At 46.9% G+C, this 20,370-nt stretch overlaps 1 protein-coding gene across 1 annotated transcript in view; it reads right to left on the bottom strand.

Moving 5' to 3' along the window:
• Nucleotides 1-2,479: 2,479 nt before the first annotated feature.
• LHX5 (LIM homeobox 5) overlaps nt 2,480-20,370 on the bottom strand; it is a 62,445-nt gene continuing 44,554 nt past the window's right edge. Inside the window, exon 5 of the mRNA XM_078665552.1 lies at nt 2,480-6,073. Coding sequence (XP_078521678.1) covers nt 5,703-6,073 — 371 coding nt within the window. The 3' untranslated portion in view covers nt 2,480-5,702. The remainder of the gene's footprint in view (nt 6,074-20,370) is intronic.

Here is a 20,370-nt window from a genome sequence, read left to right as displayed (position 1 = left end):
AGATCGGTATGCCATTGAGGCCATCTTGAATGAATGAAGACACATTTCCATATTTAGAAAATCTGCCTAATTAATCCTTAAGATTGGTGCTTTTTAAATGTAGCGTGGCGGAAACCCAGTTTCAACTTTGTGCACTAAGAGGTTCTTTTTAGAAGCGAAGAATACCTGTAAGTGTGGTATGAATATGAAATGCGACCTTTACTCACATTTTATTAGATTGTTTGGGCCTCATTTATGAAAACTGTTGCATCGCTGTGACAAAACAGCGATGCAACAGTTTTCACTACACCCTCCTTGCGTCATGATGAATGCGCCGTATTTAATGTACGGTGCTCCATGTCGCAAGGAATGACAGCTACGTCAGGAATCCTGGCGTGTCTGTTGACGTAAAAGTCATGCATTGCTTGAATTGTGTCTCAAGCATGATGCAACTCCAGCTATGCATGAGGCAGGCCTATACACATAGCACTGCATCACCCTTACACCTGCTATGAGGCAGGCGTAAAATTTTGACACAGTAGGGTCCTAGAAGTGGCGCAGTACAATCTGATAGATTTCATTATGTTACTCCTATGAGGGTTTGTTGCGTGGGAACACCCACCCTGCATACATTTTACCTGACACAGGTATAATGTGGCGCAGGGCTTTACAAGATGCCGCATCTGCCTAGATGCGACACCTTCTAAATATGGTGCAACATGCTGCATTGTTTACGCCCCTGTGCGCCACAAAAAGTGACAAAACGGCGGCGCAAAAGTGTTGCAAGGCCTTCATAAATAAGGCACTTTGTGTTTTTTAGAGCAACGGGAATTCTTGCTGATACCTATTTTAAGGAAATATGATGTTAGGAATAGGAGACAAGCAGTCATCTTTTTACTGGACATGAAGTATCTTGATGTAAAGTGCACATTGGCGAGATATTTATTATCTTTGAAGGAAATGCTAACAAGGAATTGATCTCAAGGTGTCTTTTTTATTTCATGTAGACGGTTAAATAAACTGGATCGGTTTTATCTGTTTTAATTGGATTGTCGGTTTTATTGTTTTCGTTGTATATCTATACCAATTGTTTTTATGGTGGAATTGTTTGAAGACAGAGGTTTAAAGAAGCAAAAAGTTGAATGAGTAAACTCAGCGTCTGGCTACAACTTGAAAGTGTATATCTCCACTTGATATTCATTGTATATTCATTTTTTTCATTGATAAATTATTTATTGCCATTGAAAAAATCATTGTAAGTAACGGCAGTTGCTGGACTGGGTGTCATGTGTTTTTGATAGATTTTCTAAGTTATATATCTTTATAATCAGAAGAATGTGGGGAATGTGGTGGCATACCACTATCATAGATCCGTCTTCAATAGAAAAAGTTCCATAAATAACTCTGCCCAACAATCTTTTTTCCACATTTCATCACTGTTTTATCAAACTTTAAACAATCCACCTAGATGTCCCCTCGTTGAAATATCGTATAGCTTTTGAAATGTTTATCTTTCTTGATTCACTCACAGGTCACACACCTGTTTTCCCCACAAACTACACACGGTGAACCTGCAAAAAAAAAAAAATGAAATATTGACCACCAATTACAAAAGGGAAACAATAATGGGGAAAAGTGATATCTTTGCCCTTCCTTCCTTCCTGCTGCAGAAAGGTGTAAATTTGGGTATTTTTGCACAGCAAAACTTTTTTATGTATGTTTACTTTTTTTTGTTGAAAACACATTTTCTTGAGGAGCATTTTTCCCATTTTTTGGTACAAAATTACACTTGCTTCTTCTCACACTCCTCCAGACTAAAACATGCCATGGGCAGCGCTGCAGTTGCCATATTTGGGGGGAAATGGCAAGGTTGTGTCTGGATGTCATGTGTTGAAACAAGTTTGAAGATGTATGAGGCAGCTGCCCCAAATGACAAAACCATATCTAGCGCTAGGAGGTGAAAAGGAACCCTTAGGGGCAGATTTATGAAGGCCTTGCGCCGCCGGTGCGTCATTTTTAACATGGGAAAAAGTGACGCACCGGCGGCGCAAGGCCTTCATAAATAAGGCCCCAAGAATTTAAGGGGTTTAAGCACATGATTTTGCCTGTGCTCAAACACCTGAATTGTGCTGCACCTGACCTTGTCTCCTAATTGATCTAATCATCCTGAAAAGCGTGTGAGCATCAAAGTGCATGAAGTAAGTAATGCTTAGGAAGAGCTGCCTTGGAAGCTGCACAAATAAAAAAACATAAATACATGTTCACAAGTTCCAGGAGTGTAGCTGCTTTTGAAACGGTTGGCTACCAAAATGCGCACCCGTGTCTGTCTCTCTCAATCATTTCATGGCAATATATATTTACTGCATGTATTGTAGCATCAAAGTGCCAGAGTTCCACCTCTCCTTCAGTAAAATCTACACACAATTAGCATGTATACGTTGGATAATCCAGGTTGATAAATACATATGTAAACACAAAAACATACTTTATTTGCCTCTTTATACAAAATATTAGGATCGAACCCATCAACTTCCAAAAAATATGATACATAAGTGGATGCGGTTATCTCCAAACTGTCCCGGAAGGGAGTAGAGTTCACCGTGTTTGCTTTGCAAAATCAGGCTGTTTTCCCGTTTGCTCTTTCTCTCAACAAATGTTCTGCAAAATGAGGTGTTTGGAGTTTATCGCCCAAGTCTATTCCAAGCCCTGCAGTCGTGGATAGGAAGAGGTAGGCCTTTGGGGAACAATGCCGCTAGAGGGCGTGCTGGTTCCAGTGGATGCGTTTGCTTTACTTCCATAAAACAAGGTATTGTAGTAGACGTGCCGTCCTCCTCACCCGCCTCGCGGCAGATGCCATAAGTTAAATAACTTACAAATAACATTCCCTGGTCAAGATTACCATGGAGAAAAAATAACTTATCTTCCCGCCCTCCACCCGCCCAAAAAACCGCTTCACTCTGATCCAGTCTACTGAGGAGGGTATATCAGCCTATCACAAGACAGATGATGCTTTGAGCCAAACATGTAATGTGTTAACATATGTGTGCTGAGAGTAGTATCATTACACTCCAGGATGGTCGGTGAATATTTGGGAAGGGTGCTGAGTTCAATGTGATGTGAGATTCTGTGCACGAATGCCGCAAATATCCTGCACTCAGTACTTGAGGGGTGTGTGTGCAGAATGACCAGTTATGAGGGATGTCTTGTGCAAAAAAACTGGTGTGTAGAGTGACCAAGGCTGTCTGTGTGCAGAGTGATCAAGGACTCCATGTGCATAAATACCTGTGGGATCCATGTGCAGAAAGGACGAGGGACCTGAGAGCAGAATACCCCATGATGTAGGCTGCAGAATACGTCAGTGATGTTATGTTGTGTGCAGAATGCATTATGGGTGCTGTGTGTAAAAGCTTTGGGTTGCTGAAGGGTAATCCACGGATGTCCTATTCACAAGTCTTCTAGGAGGGGGGTGTGGATGGCTCGTCGATGCCGTGCCAGGAATCTCAGGGAATGATTTAGGGAAGCTCTGCAGAACGCAGGAGAGGTTCTGTTTGGACTCTTGCATGGATGCTGGGTATGGCTGGTGTAAATATGTTACCTACAGAATGCATCGGAGCAGCTGTGTGCAGAATACATCAACAATGCTCTCTCTTGGTGGATTTTCACGAGGATGGTGTGTAGAGGACCTTAGAAATGATGTATGCAGAATGCATCACGAATGATGTTTGCAAAATTGGATGTATGTATATTTGGCTTATTTTTCTTTAATTCATTATGAAAAATTGAATAAAGACATTTTTTTTAAACGAATGGTGTTTGCAGAATACCTCAGGGATTCTGTATGCTGAACTCACGAAAGGATGCTGTATACAGAATCCATCAGGAATGTTGTGCTGGGAATGTTCAGGGATGCTATGTGCACAATGGCTCAGGGATGCTGTATGTAGAATTCATCAAGACTGCTGTGTGCAGAATACCCCAGGAATGCTGTTTGGTGAGTGCATCGGGGATGTAGTATGCAGAAACAATCAGGGATGTTGTGTGCAGGATAGATTCGGGTTTCTGTATGTGGGAGTTTGTCAGTTCTACTGAGTGCAAAATGCATCGCGGAAGGATTGCGTCAATTTCCACAAGGAAGTTCTCTGTGGCTGGCTCAGGGATGCTGACAGCATCATGGGTAAGATAAGGTGCTATCTGTAGAGTGTGAAATGGTGTAATCTTTGTAGGCCCATGAATGCTCTTTGCAAAATCGCTTGGCGGTGATCTGTGCAAAACATCCTAGGGCTGCTGTTTGGGGAGTCCCTCGAAGATGATGGGTGTCCTGTTCAGAACGACCCACAGGTGGTCTGTGAATAAAACATGGCTAGGAATATTTTGCGGACAATTACTTACAAGTGCCAATGTCTCATAGATAATGGAAGCTGTGTGTAGACTGGCTCGTGAGTGCCGTGTACAGAATTCAGTGGTGCTGTTTGCTGGATGCCCTGTAGATGCTGTGTACAGACTGACTCAAGAGTGCTGTGTTCAGAATGCCATATGATGCTGGATGTCTCATGGATGCTGTTTTCAGGTTGGTTCAAGAGTGCTGTGTACAAAATCCCCTGTGATGCTATCTGAGAGATGTCTCATGGATGCTGTGTGCAGACTCACACAAGAGTGCTGTGTACAGAATCCCCTGTGATGTTATATAATAGATGTCTCATGGATGCTGTGTGCACACTGACTCAAGAGGGTTGTGTACAGAACTCATTGTGATGCGTTATGTATGTCTCAAGAATGCTGTGTACACTGACTCAAGAGTGCTGTGTACCGAATCACCAGTGATGTTAATAATAGGTCTTATGGATGCTGTGTGCAGGCTGTCTCAAGAGTGCTGTATACAGAATTCCCTTTGATGTTATATAATAGATGTCTCATGGATGCTGTGTGCAGACTGACTCAAGAGTGCTGTGTACAGAATCCCCTGTGGTGTTATATAATAGATGCCTCATAGATGCTGTGTGCAGACTGACTCAAGAGTGCTGTGTCCAGATTTCACTGTGATGCTGGGTGTCTCATGGATGATGTGTGCAGACTGACTCAAGAGTGCTGTGTACAGAATCCCCTGTGGTGTTATAATAGATGCCTCGTGGATGCTGTGTGCAGACTGACTCAAGAGTGCTGTGTCCAGATTTCACTGTGATGCTGGGTGTCTCATGGATGATGTGTGCAGACTGACTCAAGAGTGCTGTGTACAGAATCTCCTGTGATTTTATAAAATAGATGTCTCGTGGATGCTGTGTGCAGACTGACTCAAGAGTGCTGTGTACAGAACTCATTGTGATGCGTTATGTCTCAAGGATGCCATGTACACTGACTCGAGAGTGCTGTGTGCAGATTTCACTGTGATGCTGGGTGTCTCGTGGATGCTGTGTGCAGACTGAAACAAGAGTGCGGTTCACAGGTCCCCTGGGGTGCTGTGAGCAGAGGCCCGGGAGCTCATAGGCAGGCTTCCTTCCGGTTCTGCTCTTCTTGGTTGCTCACTCGGGGGCTTTAGCCTGCTGCCCTAGTTGCCCTGCCCAGGGGGCAAGATGCCTGGCTGCTTGGGGCTTTTGGTATCTGGGTGTCCCTCTAGGCCGGTCCAAGATGCTTTGCACGATAGTTTCTGGTCCAAAGCTCGGCGTGGTGAAGGGTAGGCTGGCCCGGTCCGCACCGGATGTGTCCACGTGCCGTGTCCGTGCCCGGGTTTACCAGACAGCCGCTTCGTTCATCTCCTGGTTGGGGTGAGAGAGGGGCCCGCTGTACCCACTGTTGCTGGACATGGAGAAAGGGGGGCTCGGCCCCCCTCCGAAGACTTCGCCGGGGATGGGGTGGAGGGAGCCGGTCATCCCCGGCTCTGGGCTGGGGGTGTCCGGGTGGGAGATCATGTCCGTGTACCTTTGGTTTTCTGAAGGGTGGTGTCCAGACAGAGGGGGCTCCAGGGGGCCCAGAGGCGTTGACCCAGGTCCTGAGTTCTGAAGGTAGCTGGAGTCTGCAGGGGACTGGGCCTGAGAGGAGGGAGGGCCGTGCGGAAAGAAGTCGTAACTTCCGGGAGGTCCGTAGTATTCACCTTGGTAATCTGCGTTGAATGAGAGCGAGAGAGAGAGAGAGAGAGAGAGAGAGGAAGAGAGAAAGAGAAGAGAGAGAGAAGAGAGAGAGAGGAAGAGAAGAGAGAGAGAAGAGAGAGAGAGAGAGGAAGAGAAGAGAGAGAGAAGAGAGAGAGAGAGAGGGGAGAGAGGAAGAGAAGAGAGAGAGAAGAGAGAGAGAGAGAGGGGAGAGAGGAGGGAGAGAGAGAAGAGAGAGAGGGGAGAGGAGGGAGAGAGAGAAGAGAGAGAGGTGGGAGGGAGAGAGAGAGAGAGGGGAGAGAGAGAGAGAGGAGAGGGGGGAGATAGAGAGAGAGGGGAGAGAGAGAGAGGAGAGAGGAGAGAGGAGAGGGAGAAGAGAGAGAGGAGAGAGAGAAGAGAGAGAGAGAAGAGAGAGAGAGGCGAGAGGAAGGGGAGACAAGCGAAAGAGAAAGAACGAAGTGGCAAGGAGGCGATAGAAAGAGAGGGTGGAGTGAGGAAACAGTAGAAGAATGAGGAAGAGAGGAGAAGAAATATAGAGCGGAAGGACAGAGAACGGGAGAGACGGGATGAAGGATTTTCAGAGAAGGATGCAAAAAACAGGGATGAGAAGAAAAGGGATGGAGCCGAGGATATAATCAAAGAGATATTAAATAAAAAATGAGACACAAAAGGGTTAAAATGAGAACATTGGAAAGGTGAATGTAGGAGGATGAGAAAGAGGAAGGAATGAGTGGGTAAGAAGAGAGGCGGCGGCGGGAGTCCAAGTCAGGTGGGGGGGGGGGCGTGGGGTAATAACAGGACAATAAGGCAGAGAAGAGAATTAAAAAGGGAAGAGGAAAGTTAAAAATACGAGAGAAGGTGACAAAGAGGAAGAAAAAAAGGAAAGGGGAAAAGAGAAGAAAAAAACAGCGTTAATACACATCAGGTCTGAGCCGTGAAGCATTAATACAGCGCGGCGCGCGTTGCTGGCGAGGCCGAGAAGTGTGAATGCGGTTCTCGTTCATTTTCACAGCTTCCCTCATCTCCGTCGAGCCCAGCAGAAGGGGGCCGGGGGCCGTGAAGAGAGCCCCCTCCCCCCAGCGCTGGGGCGAGGGAGGAGGGGGCAGGCTTAGGGCGACGGAGACCCCAAGCCCTGCTCTGCCTGGGTTTATTTTAAAATAAACACGTGTGCAGGTAACTAGCTCCTGCACGCGTTAGAAGGGGCCGCTTCAATCAAACCCAATGCCAGGCCCTCCAGCAGGCACTGGCAGCCCCCGGCTTCACAAAGAGGCCCCGTCCTCTCAGCCCGGACATTGTTTGCCTTAAATTATCCGTAATTGCTGCACAATGGCTTAATTATAGAGCGGGCTAACGAAGTGAGTGCAGCACGGATCGGCGAGGCGCGCCCGGGGTATCAGCCTGGCTCCGTTACAGGGATCTATCTCTCTGCACCGGCAGCAGGGGGGCTGCGGGCCGGGGCGCGTGCACACGGCTCCCCGCTGGGCATCGGGGGTGTATGGGCACACCCCCGTCTGTACATGGGCACACCCAGCTGAGCCTCCTCTAGATAAAGAGATGGCGAGGGGGTCGCAGGCCGGAGCGTTTGCACACAAACCCACCTCTATACACAGACCGTAGTACATGTGCACACCACCATCTGTCTATACGCACAGCCAGCCACATCTAGATACAGAGAAGGCGAGGGGGAGTCATAGACCGCCCACCTCTGCATACCGAACGTTGCACGTGCACACTACGTTGTAACAACATCTGTACACGCGCACCCACACCCCCCTCTAGATACTGACCGACCGGAGTACATGTACATCAGACCATCTGTACATACGTACAGCCAGCCCCCTCTGGATACAGAGAAGGAAAGGGGAAGCCACAGAAAAACCACCACCTCTACATATCGAACGGTGTAGATGCAAACTACCTTGTAACAGCACCGGTACACGCGCACCCAGATCCAACTCTAGACTGATCAGTGTACATACATACCACCGTGCAACAGCAACTGTGCGCGTGCACACACACACTCCTCTAATACCGAATAGCGTACATGCACACCATCGTGTGACAGCAACTGTGCGCGTGCACCCACGCTTCCCTCTAGATACGGATCGGTCTGCACGCACACTACCGTGTGACAGCAACTGTCCGCGTGCATCCACACTCCCCTCTAGATACCGATCAGTCTGCACGTACACTATCGTGTGACAGCAACTGTGCGCGTGCACCCACACCCCCTCTAGACAGCGATCGGCGAGCATGCACACCACCGTGTGACAGCAACTGACTGTGCGCGTGCACCCACATTCACCTCTAGATACGGATTGGTGTGCATGCACACTATCTTGTGACATCATCCACACGTGTGCAGAGGTACTACACTCGACACCAAAGGGCGTACATTCACACGACCATGTGACACCCGTCACTGAATATTGAGCAGCACACATATGACGCAGATCCGCACGTGCGTGTACACTTCCTCTCACCTCAAGATACCAAGGAGTGTATTCGCAGAATTATGTTATGAGTGTTTGAAAAGCGGAGTATCACCCGCGAGCATATCTTGGCGCTGAAAAAGTCTTACAAATTATCTTACTTGCGCCATGTATCTGTGCAACCATTTGTATCGATGACGTATGTGTCTGCGTGCTGATAAGAATACATACAGAGACACACGCCGAACGTGTCTGCGCACAAGCACACATATATAGTTAAAGATACACGTTGAGATATGTACTTATGCCTTGTTAAGTGGTCTGCACCTGTGGGACATAACTATGTACCGAAACGTGCACAGAAACTGCCCCATAATCTTTGCACTTGCATACCTAGATATTGGCGTGTGCCCTACAGATACAGTACCTGTACATGTCTGCAGAGGCAGGTGTTGCTATATACCGAGGGCTGTACATAAATCCCAGGACTGTCTGCGCACAGACACACACCGTATCACAGTATTTTCAGGCATGCAGATATGCAAATGGACACGATAAAACCTGCGCGCGCGAAAAAGCACGTGGCTTGACCTGCACACGTGTTCACACACGGCTATAAAAGAGATCCGATGCATGTAAATACACATGACTATATCTACTAACGTGCACGCACATATCAAGGGAGAACATGCCGGGGCATTTATAGGACTTGTTAAAGTGCAAACATGTTTGTATCTGTAGGCTTTCTGTGAAAACACACACACAGACCATTCGATAGCTGGGCATATCACCACACATATACGACAGGCACCGCTTATGTTCAAATGCAGTCTTATACTTATGTGCCCTCTGCATCACAAATACATCCTCAGGTAAAAATAACTCCTAACGTTCCAAGTCTAAATTTCACGTTTCAGTTGATTTTAACCATTACATATATTATTCCCAGTATGAGCACCCTTCCTGTATTTTTTTTAATCTACCACAGTGTATGTGATGTGTACAAATCAGATACCAACGTGCCATATTCATGTCAACGCATATACTGGAAATACACAAAAGCATTTTCGATTAAGCGAAAATTAGGAAAAGAGCTTAAACTGCTCACTCCAGCATCGCACATCCAAACGAACACGTATTCCTAGCTGTCCGGGGCACGTTTCCGTTGATAAATATTTTAGACAAACGAAAATGCTCCAAATTCCCCCTGTTTTCCTTTTTAAAGGACGCTTACCCCAGCGGGAGGCCGATTTCACCCATACTAAATAAAACAACCCAATAAATAGACAATTCGGGTTCGGCGGGGTATTTTTGGGGCCAGCTACTAGCGCCTCGGTTCGCGACACTCGAACATATATTTACACACACGCATTTTAGCAATATTTCGATATGATGTCGCGCAGTCGCATCCTGGCTGCGGCCCTTCGATAAAAAATCCCGCGAGCCGCGGCGTTCCATTACATGCTCGCCATATAAAATATCCAGTTATTAGGCCTCCTTTGTAACATGTCTGAATGAAATTCGGGTGGGGTGGAGGCGAACTAAATCCCCGATCGCTGCACCCCCGCCCCCCAACACACGTAACACGAAATACATCGTGTTTTGTAATCCGTTAACACTACCTCCCATTCAGCCTGTTTTCGCATTAAGCTGATAAACAAACACGAAGCCTTTGACAGACTCAAACGTCGAATTGCAACTTATTGAAAGGGGTGGGAGGGGGTTAATGGCGACAGGGGCTCCAACCCCGCCACGGAGACAGACTCATGAAAGGAGCGGTGCGTGGTCATGAGAGGTGCAGAGACGCAAGTTTTGTTTTTTGATGATGCCGGGGTATAAACAAACAGCAGAAGAGACAAACGGAGGGTTCTTGGGGGCGGAGGGAGGGGGGCAGCATGAAAGGAGGGGGCCCCCGGTCTGTGACAATGACCTTCCGTATGCTCGGAGAGTTCGGAGGTAATTGGAACAAATGCCGCATGAAAGGGGTACAAAGAAGGGCAGCTGTATCTTTGTTCGGCTCTGCAGAGTGAGGAGGGATTGAGAGGGAGGGAGGGGGCGCGTTCAGAGGGGGTGTCTCGAGCTCTCTACACAATGTACGGCTTAGCGCCCCTTCTGCGGGGAGCAGGGCTGACTTGGGCCCGGGCTGGGCGGGACTGTGAGGTGTATGTGTGAGTTAGTGCATATGCATGCGCTTATATGTGTGTGAGGGCCCGGGGAGAGTGATTGAGTGCATTTTTGTGTGTGAGCGAGAGTGGGTGACGGTGCACGAGTCTTTGAAGGCCCGACTGTGTGAGCACGTGTGAGTGCATAAGACTGTTTTCATTAGCATGGCTGTGTTCGTGTGTGGGCTAGCGTGTGAGTGTTGGAGTGCATGTGACCGGTGTTGTAGAAATAACCACCCTCCCGCAGCTGGGCGACAGGGGCGCCGACCTCCAGGCCTCCCCCTACAGGCACTGTATACGGGCGGCGGCGGGCCTCTGGCCTGAGCGTCCCTGACTGGGTGTGAGATGGGAGCCCCCCTCCCATGTATCTTGTAGGCAGGACCCCTCAAGATTCCTTACCAACCACAGCTTGTGACTGAATGAAAATGATAGGGGGTGAGTGAACTTGTGAGTGCGTGCTTGTTTTTAGACAGTGTCTGTGAGAGTGAGTTATGTGCAAACATGGACGAGTGTAAGTGTGCGTGTGGTGTGGCGTGTTTAACTTTAGTAACTATGCCTGTATCCACGTGAGTGGCGAGTGCGAATTTGTGTAAAACTGGACTGTGTGCTTATGAAACTTTGTGCATGTGTGTATGTGCGCTTGTGTATACATGAACACATGAATACGTACGTTTTGTGCTGAGGCTGTCTGCTCCTTTCTGTTTGTGCATGTGTGCTGTTTGTTTCTGCTTGTGAGTGTCCGAGAGGCAGGAAGGGCGTGTGTGCGCGCGCACGCACGGGCTTGCGTTTGTGTTTCAAAATGTGCCAGTGTTTGGATGAGTGTTTGTGTGCATATGTGGCTGTTATTTGTAATCGAGAGTTTATTTAACGGGAAATCAATCATTAAATGTCACATAAGCATTTTGATTGAAGCTATTTTTCCATTTTTGCAAAAATGACTATAGGACAATTTCGAAATGTGTAACTGAACTAGGCTACCCTTTATCAGAAATATGCTATTGGTAAATGGTTGTAATAGTGTGCGCATTGATTTGCAACAGACATGTTTTCTTCTCTGCAGTGAAATGTTTCATCATAACATTAAAGCAATGCATGTCATGTCGTGAGTGCACGTCGGCGTGTTTGTGATTGTGCACCGAGTGCGACCCTGTGTGGGTTAAGAAGGCCTGCACAATTCACTGGGGGTGGGAAAGGGGTTTTGGAGTGAGGGGCAGGCACCCTTCCGGAGCAGATGCCAGAGGCAACCTGGCACGCTCACAAGCGGCCATACACTCCGACCCCCTTCCTTTTTTCTGCCCTGCGGGGGTTTCCTGCCCCTTCTCGGCTCTGCCTCTCCGTATCGACCCGACCGCGGCGCTCCACGCACATAAATCAGCCGCCGCCGGCGGCAGGCGGGCCCGGGTGCCTCCGCGGAGCCGCGCAAAGTCCTTTCAAAGCAGCAGGCAGGGGCCAGAGGTGCTGCTCAGGTGATGGAAGGGCGGGAGGGGCAGCGGGAGATTGTGAGAAGGAGGGGAGGGGGTAACCTGCTTGGGGCAGGAGGAAAGACGGGGCAAAGCAGGCCAAGACGTCAAGGCCTAGTAACCTTTGCGTCGGATGTCCGTCATTTCCTCACAATCCTCCCATTTGATAGACAGTGGAGATCACACCGGTTTATTGGTGCTCGTGCACAGCGCCGAGTATAGACACCTGACACCACAGGAGGACTACTGGAAATAATATTGTTCAATAACAACATACTGAGTGCCCTATTATTGTTACCCCAAGGGGGTTTCCGGCACAGAGGTATATGGCGGATGCAGAAGAGCCATGGATAGAAAATTTGGGATTAATTTGGAAGAGCCAAGTTTTCAAGTCTTTACAAAAGCGCGCAGTTCCTCAGGGAATCTGGAAGAGAGTTCCATAGTTTTGCACCTAAATAGGCAATGTGCCCTCTCATGCCAGAGAAAGGGTACCGAGACTCTATAAACAAGGCTTGGTGAGCGGATCTCAAGGAGAGAGAGGGGGGACGCACCAGATTCTGAGAGTAGGAAGGGCCAAGTCCAGCTTTTGCCTTGAACATGCAAGATTGTGCTTTAAATTTGATACCTTTAGCAATCATAAGCCAATGCACCTCATGGAAAAGATTAGAGAGTGAAGCACATTTTACAAGGAGATAGCGAGGCCTGGCAGCATACTACTGCACAAGCTGCAGCCCACGGATAGTGACTTGATCAGCTCCTAAATACAGCACATTGCATAATCCAACCTGGAGATAGTTGTGGTCTAAATCACCATCCTTTTTGCAGAGCTGAGGCTCAGCCAAAGGATCTATTTTTAGCCACCTGAGCACTGCAAAACAAATGGCACTGTGCCACTTGAGGCTTCATAGATAGTGGGTCATCTAGAAGGAAGCCCACGGTCTTGACCTTTGAGGATGGAGGGGGCAGAGCCCCTAGGGAAACAGGTAGGTGTTGTGGACCCCAGAGAAAAGGATTCTTGCCCATGATCATGACCTCAGTTTTGAGTGAGTTTTATTCTTCCATGAGGAGATGCGACTCAAGCCCAAACTGAGATTGGAAGGTGCATTGTTGTGAGCAGATGACAGAGTGAAGATGATTTGGGTGTCATCGCCATAGGAGAAAAGGAGCAAGCCACTGCTCTCTACTTCATCTGCCAAAGGACGGATGTAGATGTTGAACAACATTGGACACAACACAGAACCTTGCAGGACTCCAGAGGTTAGTGTTTGTGTTTTGGACCTGGCAGTAGAAGAATAGACCTGAAAGGACCGATCATTAAGAAAAGAACTGAGCCACTCCAGGGCTAGGCCATCAAGACCGAGTGCCACCAGTCTTTCCATCAAGATGGAGTGAGGCACTGTATCAAAGGCCGCGCTAAGGTCTAACAAAGTAAGCACAGCTGTTCCTCCCTCATCCAGGCATTACCTTAGAAGCTCAGTTACACCCAAAAGGGTTGATTCTATACAGTGTCCAGTCCTGAAGCCAGACTTGAAAGGATGGTGAAAATTCAGAACTTCCACAAAAGAGGTTAGCTGGCTGTTGACCTGTTTCTCCAAAATCTTCATGAAGATTGGTGTCAGAGAGATTTGGCAGAAATCTGACAATTTGACAGGGTACAAGTTAGCTTTTTTCAGGAGTGGAAGAACCATGGCATGTTTCCACTTCTGCAGAACAGACCCCTTCCTGAGTGAGACGTTAAGGAAATCATAAGTAGCAGGCTAGAATCCAACTGCCTGAGCTTGTGGGTGCTATAGGATCCAGCGGGGAACTTGACTTGATCGACTGAAGAATGGATTTGAGAGAAGCGATGTCCAGAGGGGACCAATAACTATGTTTTGAAGGAAGGCCAGAAGTGGACCAGGTGCCTTGGAGAGACTACAAGAGACTACAAGAGAAAGGTTCTGAGTGTAAGTGTTTACAACAGTCCTTTGACTGTGCGCCCTGAGTGCAGTCCCTGGTCAATTGGGAGTAGATATTTTGCACTTTTTGAGTAAAAAAGAGGGCTCATGTTCTTGCATTGAGTTTGAGAAAGCAGAGGAGTGGGAGGCAGGTCACAGGAATCAGATAACACCTTAACAAACGTAAAAGTGTTTTGGGACAGTTTTGAGTATTTAGTACCTTGTCTGAGTAAAAAGCTGCTCGAACTGGTTTACAGAACCCATGGTATTTTTTTTGCGCTTCTCTGTAACTGATTTTGGCATCCTCCATATAAGACTTTTATCCAAAGTCTTTCCAGAACCTTGCATTGTTTCTTTTTTAGTCTCAGTGTTTCATTAAAACAAGGTGCCGTTGGCAAAAAACGGCCTAGATGTTTTGCAGTGGCCGGTAGACTTTTCCCATAGCCTCGTGAAGCCAACATCGAGTCCGGTCATGATTCAGTGATTAGCAGTGATTAGATCTGACAGATTTGAAAAAATTAGGTCCAAAAGGCGGCCTGCTACATGGGTGGCAGTAAAATTGCACAGATTCACATTGAAAACACCAAGATCCTCTGTCAGGGTTGAGCTCTGAGAACATTTAGGATCATCCAGATGAAGATTGATGTCACCCAATAGTGTGAAGTTGGCTGATTTTAAAATATGCAGGGCTATTAGATCCGGAAGGAGGTGCACTAGTCTCCACATAGCCAGGGAGATGAAACAACAGAGCAGCCGTTCTGGTTGTGGTGTCAGATCCACCGGTGGAGGATGGAAGCATAGCATTGCGAACATTAAAGTCTAGTGAAGTTGAACAAGAGAAATTGCAACCCCTGCACGTTAAAGGACTCACCCCTAGAACAAAGGACTGGCAATTGGTAAGAAATTCAGGCCCTAATGCTTTTAGTAGATCAGCAGAGTATAACTGTCCCTCTGGTAGGAATGGACCAGGGTCTGTGGTCCCTGGTATTCGCTGCACGCAGACGGGCCCAGACAGACTTGCCTTAGGTGCGCCCACTGCGCGCATCAGCTACATGTCCGCTCCCCACGAACCAGCAACGTGCCTGCTCCCCAGCCATATTAAATAAGGCCATAACATAGGAGCTAGACCGCTAGCACCCAAGAATAACAGCACCACCAAAATGGCCACCAAGGCGGGAAACAGCACTTAAACACGTGCTTTCCTGCAGGCAATGCAAAACATAAAAGGCCCAAGGCCTCCAAAACACACTTCGTTCCCAAGTAGTCAAAATAAGTTAAAACATAAAAACAATATGAAATCTGGCAATGTGCAAAAGGAAGCGATAGCGCTGCTCAAAGGCAAGCCCCTACCTAGCCACTGTGCGTCTGCTCCCCCGCCCATCTTAAATAGGGATTTAACACAGGGGCTAGACCGCTAGCACCCAAGAATAACCAAAATGGCCACCAAGGCGGGGAACAGCACTTAAACGCATGCTTTCCTGCAGCCAACAAAGAACATAAATGCCCCAAGAAATGCCAACCCTGTGGAACATGGTACCCTTTGTAAGCACACAGGCAGCATGACAAGTTAATTGTTCCTGCTCTGCAGAGTAATCAGCGCCCAGCCAGAGTAACTCTCTCCTGAACAATTGTTTGTGCGCTTTAATATCAAAGGCTCAAGTAGCAATCCATTCAAGACAGAGCACTGACTCTACCTGTGCCGAGGGATGTCACCAAGAATAAAGACACACAGAGCATTGTCACTCGGAAACGACCATAACCCGGATTATTCCACGTAAAATTCATAACAGTCAGTGTGAACTTCTGTAGGCAGTTGTCACTTTAAAGAGGATGCTGACATCAGAAGAGAGAATCTCTCAAAAGTGTCCTGCAGCCATGGGCGAGCCCCAGAATCAATTAAATACCCTTTCCTTAACTCCAAAAGTCATTTAAAAAGTCTCACACTGACAAAGTGAGACGCAAAATGCCAGGTAAAGTAACATTAATACAGGGGTAGAGATTTAGACACAGGGAGAACAGACACGGTGACACAGAGGCACAGATGCAGTCAGACACAAACAGGCACAAGAAACAGATGCCATGTCACATGTGTACAGACACTGTGAGGCACAAATGTGCACAGGAACAATAAGCACAGTGACCCAGAGGCACACGCACAGTAAGACGCAATCAATCATAGGCATAGTAAAAGGACGCAGTGACTGAGGAACAGCCACAGTATGGAACAAGCACCAATAGGCAGAGGAAAACAGAGAGTGAGGCAGAAGTACACACAGGCACAATAAGAGAGACACTGACACAGAGGTGCATTGAGACACAAGCACACATAGGCACAGACACAGTAAGGCATAGCACACACAGGCAGGTTAAGGTAAACTTTGACAGAGGCCGAGAGACATACATTGACCCAACCACACAAAGGCTCAATACACCACATACAGTGACATTGAGGCATACACGGTGTGAGTAGCAAGTACACACACATACAATAAGATATAGTGACACAGACACAGAGAAAATCCTGCACACAGTCACATGCTCTGTACAAGTACCTGCTTTGGGGGGATGTTAACATGACACAAGCCAGTTGAACTTGGTAAGAATAGACCCTCAGTTCCCAGACTGAGACTCGGTCATGCCAATGGCCGCTTCTGCACCGGTGACTAATGCATATGCTTGTTTCCGGTCCAGGGAGTACCTGGTTTGGCAGTTCGGGCTGGACTGTTCCCATGAGGCATGGGGCTAAGACTCATTTGCATATGGTCAGGTCTAAACTGGGGTGGCATGGTGAGCAAAATAATGATGGATTTAACCCAGATCTCTTGACTGGGGGTGAATGTTTTGATTTGTTCTGCATTCTGTCCATCAATTGTGTGTCTTTTGCTTTCTGCCCTGGTGTCATGCATCTCATTGGTTCGGTGGTAGGAGACTGTCTCTTTACTATTATTTGTTTCCCTGAGCCACAACGTTTGAAACCAATGCTTTCACACACTTGTGAGCTGCATGTGTCTCCAGTCTTGTGACAGGTTCATCTGCCACTGAATTCTGCGGTAACTAATTCTGCCACCTCTGATCTCTGCACATTAGTATGGGTGGGGGCTTGCAAGAGGTGTGGAAAAGCGTATTATGCCAGTGAGAGGGTCACCTTGGTTGCCTTTCGACCTCCCCTTTTAGAATCACTTCTGGGTTCACTGCACATTTGCAAATTTACACCACAGAGCTACATGGAAATCAGTGAGCACACTGCTGGGCAATTGTGCACCGCAGAAAGAAACCTGCCCTTCAGTAATTGGGCGCTGCCCAAGTGAGAAGCGTACTCTCTGGAGACCTGAACCAATACAGGGAAGTCTCTTTTTCTCATGCATGAGATTGGGGGTCTTGATAATAAGAAATTATGAGGACTCTTATAAAAGAATAAGAGCGGTACTTAGAAATATTTCTACTAGTAAAATCTCCAAGGAGACTTGCAGACTTCTCCTGAGTTGGCTTTGTGCTTCATGGTAGCGGAAGGACTTTGTGGATAGCATGGAAGACAGCTCACTCTCTCAAGTGTTGAACAGTTCGATTGTACTTCAGGTATGGCCTGGTTCAGGAAGTCAATTGATGGACTGCAGTTGTTGGTCAAACTGTCTCTAAACCTTATGAAAAGGGACTACATGGTACAGGCATCAAAGGTAGTGTTCTGGCTCCCAATGGAGCCAATTGTTACATTCAATTCTCCTTGTATGATCCTCAAAGCTCACTGGAACAAATGACCCAGGCTACTTGCAAAAGTTGGCTCCTCGAAGCTCCTTGCATGATCCTCAAAGCTTACTGGAACAAATGGCCCAGGCTACATGCAAACGTATGCTCCTTGAAGCTCCTTGCATGATCTTCAAAGCTCACTGGAACAAATGGCCGAGGCTACTTGCACAAGTTTGCTAGTACCATTGTCCAACTTGCACCTGTTTCATCAACCTTCGGATGTACAGATGTTTGAGGCAGATCGTGGGGCACCCAGGGACCCAGACTGTTGAATCCCTTTGAACTCCACCCTGAGAGTAGAACCTAACCACCCCAATTAAGCAAACATGTTAAACTTGAACTCTTCAAGCTTTCCTTCTGCCGAAGATCTGCATGAGCTCTTATTGGGAACCAGGAACGTTGGTCTGGGGCCTCTGTCTCTCCTTCGGACTATAACCATCCGAGCTGTGCTGGCAGGTTTCAGATGATACAGTCTGTTTTGGTGCAATCTACAATAGCTCTAAGAAGACATGGGACACTCTACAGTAACTCCAAATAGTAAACAATCTGACAGAAAAGAGATCTGGTGATCTGATGTCTTCCATTAGTCCCAGGGGTGGCAGAAACAAGAGCAGCATTGTTGCTTCAAGAATTCAACCTGCAGCATCTGCTACTTGAGCTGCCAGGATCTCAGGCTTGCATACCTCCAGCATCCTCATGAGAATACCTTAGTTGCGAGCTGTTCTGAGCTTCAGGAGCTCCACCAAGAAGATAGAATCATCTCAAACAAGTTTCATTTCCAATCCCCTGTATGATAGGGAAGCCCAATACTGCCCTATTTATTAGGTTTCACTGGTCGAAGGCTTGCTTCATCAGCCAACCAGCCGAACAGGATAATCCCTTCCTAAAAGGGAACTTGCCATTTGTGCATCAGATTCACAAGCTTGTGCGCCTTTGACAAAAAGGAAACTTTGGTTTATTGTTTTAACAACTACTGCACTCAGGGATGCCACCATAATGACGCTTTGTGGGGACTTGCTTTCTGGACATTGGAACACCACTTTCTGCTCCACTTGTGCTTGATATGGTCCCAGTGAGAACCCTCTACATCCAAGCAGTTACTTCCTTTTACAATAGGATTCAATCTTTTCACACATTTAATTATTTTACATGTATTGGGCTTGACTTATCTTTTTCTTTCTCTTGATAAAGCTTTTACAGTTGGCCACACCCTTCCATTATTGGGCATGTATTTTGGACACTTGGTGATTGCATCCCATTATGTGACCACAACTAGACTAAGAGTGCTCGGTGGGAGCAAGATATCTGCCAGTGATGCTTAGGCATAGTCACACCGACAAGTATGATGACCCAAAAACAAGAATGCATACGCACATTAACATGTACTCAGTGACAAAATACCATTGTCACAGGCACACACATCCTACCCCCACCACACACACTTAAGCTCTCTCTCTCTCTCACACACACACACACACACAAACACACCACCCCACCCACACACACACAGGTACAATGTCATTCAAACACACAGTGTCACGCACAAAATGTGTTACCTCTATTGCTTCACAGTAATAAATATGAAAACAGGCACAAGGCCCATCAAGTTCAGTTTCCTTCCAACCTAGTATACGATACAACATATTTTACATGCTACCTTTCCAAACTTGTTCCTAAAAGGGTTGGCAATCCTGATGTTCCAGACCTAGACAACATGATCAGAGCAACATTACCATCTACTGTTTCCAGCAAACAGTATTGTTATTCAATAATGCAGCTGCCTCTAAAAACCTTTTCCAACCTGGACTTTGAGGCATTGAGGGAAACTGCCCACACTTAAGAAGAGAGACAGACAATTACCTAAGAACGCCGCAAATGACAAGAGGACAACAAATTCCCTCAAAGAGGCCTTATTGCGAGGAGAATGGGAGTACCTGATTTGCAAAATGTCACTTTGGAGAATCACTTGGAATGTAAAGACATTTTGCCTAATTTGCCAATGGCCTGCCCTTGACAACAGAGTGGCTAAGTCCTTGTAAAATCATCATTCTCTTCTGCTGTTTTCTATCCTAATCAGTTCCATTTCCTAATTTATGAATATGTTCCAAAGGACAGGGCCCAATATGATACCTGGATTATCACCACTACACACCTGACATCAGAAGCTGTGTAACTAAGGACTACCTGTTTAGATTGTTTGGAAGAGTTTGCGTAATGCCTTCGATTGATAAATTTGTTAACACCTCAAGTAATCATTGTATGAGCACCACTTTAGCTTTACAAGGATAGAACTTGCAAGGACAGTGTTTCTCTGAGATACCCCCCAGTGATTTGTTGGGTGTTAGTGCCAGGTATTTGCTTGAACTAACGGCAAAGTTTCACTGTATTGTAATATAGTATTACTGTAGTACAAATGCAGTGTTGTTACTTTTATACAAACTGGCCTTCTCCGATTGAAGGCTGATGAATGGCACTGTACTAAATGTCTAAGGAAGTTGCCCTCATCAAACACCCCCATTATTTTCTTGGCCCACAGGCTAGGGATAGAGCAAAATTGTTCATTTATTCTCAGATTC

This window comes from Lissotriton helveticus, chromosome 11, assembly GCF_964261635.1.
Source record: "Lissotriton helveticus chromosome 11, aLisHel1.1, whole genome shotgun sequence".
In the NCBI taxonomy this organism is placed as follows: domain Eukaryota; kingdom Metazoa; phylum Chordata; class Amphibia; order Caudata; family Salamandridae; genus Lissotriton; species Lissotriton helveticus.
This window is presented reverse-complemented; position numbering and strand designations above follow the sequence as displayed.